The 8,828-nt window shown below is 28.7% G+C and overlaps 1 protein-coding gene across 3 annotated transcripts; it reads left to right on the top strand.

Annotated features, from left to right (window-relative positions):
• Positions 1–8,595, top strand: LOC131172627 (disease resistance-like protein DSC1). 3 transcript variants are annotated; one of them, XM_058133946.1, is made up of 9 exons: positions 1–358; positions 2,240–2,742; positions 4,738–5,402; positions 5,514–5,695; positions 5,812–6,114; positions 6,204–7,097; positions 7,192–7,730; positions 7,820–7,857; positions 8,297–8,595. In XM_058133946.1, exons 2-8 carry the CDS (start codon positions 2,555–2,557, stop codon positions 7,845–7,847), a joined length of 2,799 nt encoding a protein of 932 aa, XP_057989929.1. In that variant the 5' UTR covers positions 1–358; positions 2,240–2,554; the 3' UTR covers positions 7,848–7,857; positions 8,297–8,595. The 3 variants fall into 3 exon arrangements, with proteins under 3 accessions (XP_057989929.1, XP_057989927.1, XP_057989926.1); XM_058133944.1 differs by having other exon boundaries at positions 2,243–2,742; positions 4,738–5,695; XM_058133943.1 differs by having other exon boundaries at positions 4,738–5,695.
• The last annotated feature ends 233 nt before the right edge of the window (positions 8,596–8,828 follow it).

Genomic DNA, 8,828 nt, shown 5'->3' with positions numbered 1-8,828 from the left:
CATTTCCAGCACATGGGCTGGATTTTTCTAGTCTCCAGCAGAGATAAGAAAAACGGGAAAGGAGATGAAGGGAAAGGAGAGAAAAGAAGAAGAAAGAAAAGAAAGAGAGAAGGAAAGAATAAGAGGAAAAGAAAGGGAAAAAGGGAAGTTCTGAACTTCACTTGCATGGAGAATCAACCAAATTTTGGGTAAAAAATGAGAGGTTATGGTGAGAGATTGTAAGTTTTAGAGAGAGAAATAAATAGTTTTGGTTAGAGAGAGAAAGTAGATTTGAAGCAAAAATTTTAATTTTAGCATTTTTCTTAGATCATGTAGATGTTTATGAACATTCTTAATTCCTGGATCATTCTCAAATAAGGTACACACGATTTTATATGATTTTTTTGAAGTTTATTAGCTTATTTTGGATATTTTAGTTTTATTGAAGTTTAATCAGTTCAAAAATATGCTTTTGGATGTTTGAATACTAGAAATGCATAAAAAAGATTTTTTTGTTATTGGTAAAATTTTATAAATTGTTATTGTTGATATTATTATTATTATTATTATTATTTGTGAGAGTAGTTTACATAATAATGAGTTTTTTTAAAAGGGAATGAGTTTATTATTGGTGTATGCACATTATGTAAAACATGTAGGTATAGAAATTGGAATTTTTATATATTTATTAATTTTTTATGAGAATTTAATGTATGTTAAAATAGATATAGATGAGTTTTTTTTAGTGAATTTTAGTAAATGGGCAAGATTCAATTGAAATTTTCACTTGAGTGAGTTTATAAATTGGGTTTAAATGGCTTTGTTAAAGGTTAAATTACTGGACTAATGCAGGAAGGAAAGTATGTTATTGAATAAATTTGAGTTTATAAGCATGTGAATGAAAATGAATAATTTGGATTTTTCTCTTGCTTTTTAAGGTATAAATACTTGGAAGAAATGGGAAATTTTAATTAATTGAAAAAGGTTGGTTGAGAATTGATGATAAATCTATATTTAGCTTTTATAAATTTTGCTTGTCGAAATATTGAGTTAATGGGCTTCATATTATGTCTATAGTTATTCTAAATTTCTCAATTGAAACTATATAATTGACTTGTGGAAATGAGATTAGTAGACTTGCGGACATGAGATTAGTTAGTACTAGATAGAAGTAAATTTTTGAAAGTATGAAACTTTGTAAATATGAAACTGAAAAATAAAGAATACTGCATTTGTTGATTTTATTGAGAAGAAATAATTATATTTGATATGTTAAATCAAAGTTTAAATGGTAAGAATTATATTTGATATGTTAAATCAAAGTTTAAATGGTAAAGTTTAGGAATTTAAGAAATTTAATGAAAATGGTAATTAAGACTTGAGTTCTAGAAATTTTAATTTGGTTATTTTTTTTAGATATATTTTTAAAATAAGTTGTTATTGAGTTAGAAAAATATGAGATTCTAGGTTTTGAATTAAATTTAAGACTTCAGTTGTGTATGGTTAATTTGAAATGGAGTTAGTTTCAAGTAGATGGAAATTTTAGATAATGTAGAATGAAATGAGTTGATAGAAAAATGCATAAAATACTATGTAATTTATTTAATCATCATGTTTATCTAGGTCCTTCAAGCAACGAGAAATAAGGTGAATTTTATATTTATTATCATAGAATTTAATTATGAGTTTTGTAACATTTTCAATTGTTTACTCTTGGGGACCAAGTTTGGCATGTCCTAAACTCTATTGCAGTTCATAAATTCTATTTAACTTAGTTGTTGGATTTGAAGTGGACATTAATGAAGAGGGTGTGAATTATATTATTTATTGTACAAGCCCTTGAGAGAGGCATTGACTTTTAAATTGTGTTCATGTTGTTGCCTTGGGGTGCTTATTGAAGCAATTATTATTATTATTATTATTATTATTATTATTATTATTATTATTATTATTATTATTATTATTATTATTATTAGTGAGAAATGTCAATTTATGCTAAATTGTTATCTTATTTATTTATGTATTTTTTTAATTAAAATTTTTATGACACAAAATTTATGCATGCCTAAAGTTTTGTTTTTAGAGCTACATGGACCTGGTACATGGCAACTTTTGAGTGCGGTGCAAAGTAAATAACTTTATTTTCTTGTTTTCAATAATAATAATAATAATAATAATATTATTATTATTATTTGTTCAAATAGCTAATTTACCAAAGAAATATAGAAATTTTGATTATAGTTATATTGGTCATGTTCAGTAGAACTTGGGTGTGACAACAGCCTTCTACCATGGCTTCTACTTCTTCTACTCCTCCCGATCAGTGGAAACATGGGATGCTTTCATTAGTTTTAGAGGCAAAGATATCCGTCAGGGTTTTCTCTCCCATCTCGTTAAAGCTTTGTCGGGAAAACAAATCAATGCCTTCTTGGATGAAAACCTTGAAAAAGGAGAAGAGATCTCAAGTTCTCTACTGGAAACAATTGAAGATTCATACGTTTCAGTAGTGGTTTTCTCTGAAAATTATGCAGATTCCCCATGGTGCTTGGATGAGCTTGTGAAGATATTTCAATGCATGAAAACATCTGGACAAATAGTCCTTCCAGTATTTTATCGTGTAGATCCAACTGATGTTCAAGAGCTAAGAGGGAATTTTGGAGAGGCATTTAGTAAGCATAAAAAAGAAGTAAAAATTTTGGAAGGATGGCGCCATGCCTTGATAGAAATAAGCAACTTAGCAGGATGGGACTCACGCAACATCAGGTGAGTTAATTATAGTCCTAATTGGATACATGAAGAATGCCTCTATTTCAGTGATGCCTAATTTAAAAAGAAATGACAACTATATATATATATATATATATATATATATATATATATATATATAAATATTTAATTGGATACTATTTGTTTGTTTCTTATATATGTTTTCTTTTTTTCCTCTTTGAAATAATTCTCATTTATGGATCTAAGGAAAATATTCTTCTTATTCATGTTTATAATTATTAATTCATAGTTTTTAACATATGTGTACCCTCAACATATAATATCTTAATTTTTAAGAACATTTATGTTTTACCTTTATATTATGAGTGTCATTTTAATTCATGAATCATAAATACTTGATTATTTGCATATGATATTCTTAACCTTTAAAAGAATACCAATATTTGTATATATAAATATTGGTTTTGCTATAATAATGAAAGAAATATCATTATATAATTAACCAATAAATTAAAGAATATGCTAATAAAATTAATTCATGGTTTTAAATAAAATTCAATAATAATAATAATAAATATGTATATTTTTATTAACTATAATTAATATATATATATATATATATATATATATATATATATTAAACAATTTATTAGTTGTTTTTATTACTGCTAATTGATATATGACTTTTTAGTCTCTTAATAATTAACATAAAAATTTAAATAAAATTAACATATATCTATATTTATAAATTAAAACTGCAAAAATATGCACATTTTTATCATTAATAATAATTAATATTATATAATAACAATGATGATAATAATAATAAGTAAATAAATAAAAATTTACATTTTTATTATTAATAACATTAATATGTATATATTAAATAAAATTTATTAGTCTTATTATTGTTACTAATTAATATATGACTTTTTAGGAGAATAAGTTTTTTAAATAAAATTTATCAGAGTTATTATTATCACTAATTAATATGTGACTTTTCAGGTTCTTAATAATTAACATAAAAATTAAATAAAATTAATATACATCAATATTTATGAATTATAATTGTATAAAATGTAAATATTTGTCATTAATAATAATTAATATGTGTATATTAAATAAATTTTATCAATCCTACATTAATATCACTAATTATTATGTATTTTTTTTAGTTTATTGATACTTAATATAAAAATTTAAATAAAATTAATATATATATATAATTTAATTTTAATGTATCTTTATTTCTATCTATTTTAGCTATATTATAATTAATTGTTAATTACTAATACGTATATATTAAATAAAATTTGTTGGTCTTATTAAATTTATGATGACATTAGATCACTAATCACTTATTAATGTGACTTTTCAATTTTCTAATTTTTAATATAACATATATACAATATTATAAAGCTAAGTCATGTGATAAGGCTACAATATAAAAATGAGTTATGATATGAAGATAAATAGGCTATAAAAAGCCATTGTCACAAGCATATAAATTTAAAATTACTATTGAAAAAAATAATTCTACTAATTTTTATAGCAAAAAGCCAATATAAATTTAAAATAATTATAAATCTCCATCATCATTTTGAAAGTTATATAGTAAAGAAAGTATGTGAAGATGACAAAACAAAAGTTTCTACAAATATTTACAAGATATATGCTCTTAAAATTTAAGATTTTTTATATTTCTAATATTTTTTTAAATTTAAATACCATATTTTTATTATGTATTCAATTAATAATTTTAAAAATTAAATATCCACGCAACATGTGGATAAATGTTTAGTTTTAAATAAACTTCATCTTGATTTTAGATAATGTGTCATTTATCTATTGACTGATTGCATACATCCGAGCATAGGCAAGAACAACTCAATATAATACTAGTTCAAATATAAATGGTGTTATATCAAAATTAATGTCAGTATCTTATTTTTCTAAATTAGAAACATAATCATTGTATATTATTTACTTAGAAGTATGACTTACTAACATGTCTTCTTCTTATGTAATCAGGTTCGAGTCTGAACTAGTTGAGAAAATAGTAAATGTTGTTTTGGAGAAATTAAATCACATCTTTAAATGTGATTATAAGAATGATGATTTAGTTGGAATTGAATGGCGTGTGAGGAAAATGGAATCATTATTATTTTCTGAACCAATCAATGATAGACGAGTTGTAGGAGTTTGGGGGATGGGAGGTATTGGAAAGACAACTCTTGCTGAAGAAGTATTTCATCGAATCAAGGAAAAATTTGATGGTCACTACTTTGTTGCCAATGTTAGGGAAGAAATAATGAAGCAAACACCAAATGCTTTACGGGACAAAATCTTTTGTCAATTGTTAGGAGAGAAAGATGGATATATAGACACTCCTCGTTTAACTATTAGAAGACTTCAAAGTAAAAAAGTAATCCTTGTCTTTGATGATGTGGTTAATCCAAACGATTTAAAGCTTTTAGTTGGAGTATGTGATTTGTGCAGTAAGGGAAGTAGAATAATTATAACCAGTAGAGATAGGCAAACACTTAAAAATGTTTGTCTTGAGGAGCATATATACGAGGTTAAAGAATTAATTGATCGTGAAGCTCTCCGTCTCTTCAGCTTATATGCCTTCAAACAAGATCATCCCAAAGAAGGATATGAGAAGCTATCGGAGATGGCAATAAGATATGCTCAAGGTCGTGTTGAGAGAATAAGATATGTTTTCCTTGATATTGCCTTTTTCTTTAAGGGGAAGCCTAAAGGTCGTGTTGAGAGAATATTAAATGCTTGTGGTTTCTTTGCAACAGGTTCACTAAGTCGTCTAATTGATAAATCTCTCATAACTATTTCATCTTCCAATGGTATTGGTATGCATGACTTGTTGCAACAAATGGGCTTCGAAATTGTTTATAAGGAATCCGAACAACCTGAAAAACGCAGCAGGTTATTGAATTACGAGCATATCTGTTGTGTATTGACAAAAGAAACGGTAAGGACTTAGTATAGTTTCTTGTTTCATTTTTCATCTATTTGAGTTTTGTAAGAACTGTAGCTCTCATATGGAATTAAGTGATATATGATGATCTTTTGCTGTTATTTTTTTAGGGAACTGAAAATGTTGAAGGCATATCACTTAACATGTCTGAGGTGAATGATAATTTGGTGCTAAAATCCACAGCCTTCCAGAAGATGTACAATCTTAGAATCCTCAAATTCTTCAATGATTCTAATTCTAGTCGAGGACAATTGCAGCTTCCTAGCGGCCTTGAATTTCTACCAGAAGGGCTAAGATATCTTCACTGGGATAGATACCCTTTGAATTATTTGCCATTGAAGTGTTGCACAAAATATCTTGTGGAACTCCGCATGCCCTTGAGCAACCTCTCAGATCTTTGGAATGGAGATGAGGCAAGAGTAATTGTGCTGCTATATAAAATTTAGTTACATTTTGTGAAGTTAATTAGCATTTGCTAATTTTATTGATATTTTCATCACAGGCTCTTGGAAATTTGAAACTTTTAGACCTCACCAACTCTTTGAAGCTGACCAGAGTTCCAGAATTGTCTAGATTCCCAAATCTTGAGGTTTTACGTTTGGGCGGATGCATAAGCTTGATTGAGATTCCTAGCAGCATTGGCGAGTTAAAATGTCTAAAAGACATTAATCTAAACAGATGCTCAAAACTGCATAGTATTCCCCAAAGCATCAGCAATCTGAAATCTCTTACAGTCCTTAATATGTCACAGTGTTTGAATGTCACTGAATTGCCAGAGAACATAGGGGATTTAGAATTTCTAGAGACCCTTTATATATTTCACAGTGGAATAAAAGCATTACCATCCTCCATCAATCAATTGGAAAATTTGGTTTCCTTAAGTTGTATAGGCTGTAAAGGTTTGACATTGCCTCCTTTGACAGGTTTGTCCCGCTTACAGCGTATGACATTAGATGATTGTGGTATAATAGAAATTCCCCAGAGTCTTGGGCTTTTAGTCTCATTGACATCCTTAAGTTTAACTGAAAACAATTTTGAGAGCATACCTGCAAGCATTAAACAACTATCTGAGTTGATACAGCTTTACTTATTTGGTTGCAAGAGACTCAAATGTTTACCAGAGCTTCCATCAGGCTTAAGAAAATTGTCTTTAGGGAATTGCACATCTCTCAAATGTTTACCAGAGCTTCCATCATGCTTAATAGATTTGTCTCTAGGGAATTGCACATCTCTGGAATCTGCATCAACTTCTTTCCTTGTCCCAGAACACAAAGACGAAGATCGAATTGAAAATTTTCTTCGAATTGAAAAATTTCTTGACTTTAGTAATTGCTTCAGTTTGGATAAGGAGAAAGTGATGAAGGATGTATTGAAAACGCATCTGTTGAAACACAAGGTATGCTTTCATTGCTCAGGTGTTACAAGGATCATCATGATAAGTTTTTATTTTATTTTTTTTCATAAAATAATTTATAATTTTCATGGTACAGATTGTTCGATTGTGTATTCCCGGGGATGAAGTGCCTCAAAGGATGAGATATAAGAACCAGAGTGGATCTTCTCTTTCATTCACACTAGATCAGCCTAACTTGATTGGTGTTTCTTTATGCCTTGTTTTTGATCCCAAAAATTATTATGGTCATTATGTTAGGTTTAATTGCGAAGCCCAATTCATTGATAAATCTGGACACAACAGTAAAAATTCCAAGTTCAGTTTCCAGCGTCATTGGATAACTGATCCGTTGGAATCAGAACATGTGTACCTTTGGAATGACTTGTTCTACATTTCCGACCGGTTCGCTAAGGCCAAATTTGAGTTCTTCATTGAAGAGGCCTCGTTTCAGTACTACATTGAACATTTTTCACTCAAGCCACAACATAATTCCGGGGCTATAATTAAGTGTGGGGTACTTCCTATATTTCGAGATGATTTTCTCTGCAGAGATAAAAAGAGAAGCAGAAATCAAGAAGATGAGGAAGAAGAACCTTCTCCCCTAAAATTGAAACGAGACCAAACACCTTACAACAGGTAAAGGAATTTCTCATAATTTATTTACTCTTTTTTTTTTTGTTAATATAATTTATTTACTCTTACAAAGTACTCGTAATCTTTTGCAGCACTACCGCCACAGCAGAGTCTCATTAAGTGTTTAAAGGTTAGAAATTAAACAGTATCTTTTGTTCCATATTCTTCTTATGCAACCTGAACTTTGCCAAATTACTCTGTCCAGTGTTCACTCATATTGATGGGTATTATTGCTAAACTAATATGTTATGTTGCCTTACTCTCTTATTTTTACTATTGAATTTCATTTTTACATTATCTTTCCACATGAATACATTACATTCACAAGGTTTGAAATCATAATAACCATTAATAAAATTTACAATAAAATTTCTCTCTTAAATTTAAAACATCATAACAACCATTAATAAGTACTACTTGATTTCACGAAAATTCTTCAATTAAACTGCATATTATATTGATCAGAGAACTCATCACATCCGGTCCTATAGCGATTTAAGAGTTCAAATCAACATAAGTTTCTAGCTGTGCTGCTTGATCTCGTCTTGTACGTCTCCTCTTTGTTGCAGATTTCGTGTTTGGAGGCTTTCGTGTGCGACTTTTCTGCAGAATTTGATGCAGCTCTCAGCTTTCTAAACCTTTGGCTTTTGTTCTGCTGGCAATTGTTTGCTGTCTTTTGTGATGCAACTTTGGTGCTGTATTATTGGCGTGTTTTGTACCTTTCTTTCTATGCTTTTTCACTTGGAATACCATTGTTGGGTGTAATAGGGAAGCCTATCGGATTGGTTTAATCGGCAAAGTCCATACTAAGTATTTTCTAGATGTCATTTATCAATAAAATTTTGCTGATAAAAGCAATTGTGCTGAATTATAAATTTTGAATAACACCACAGTCGATCCATCTTAAAGTTCAAAAGCATTCACAATCAGGCCAGTTTGACATTTTTCCTGTCACCAGTTTCTTAGGCAATCCAGGACTGTCTGGTTCAATTGCACGGCACTTTTGTGGTGATCAACCAAACTACCAATCCTATTACTAAAGAATCCTCAAATAACACGCTTGTTTTTGGACTCATTCCTGGACTCGCTTTTGATTTATTG

The sequence above is a fragment of the Hevea brasiliensis genome, chromosome 14 (assembly GCF_030052815.1).
Source record: "Hevea brasiliensis isolate MT/VB/25A 57/8 chromosome 14, ASM3005281v1, whole genome shotgun sequence".
NCBI lineage: Eukaryota > Viridiplantae > Streptophyta > Magnoliopsida > Malpighiales > Euphorbiaceae > Hevea > Hevea brasiliensis.
This window is presented reverse-complemented; position numbering and strand designations above follow the sequence as displayed.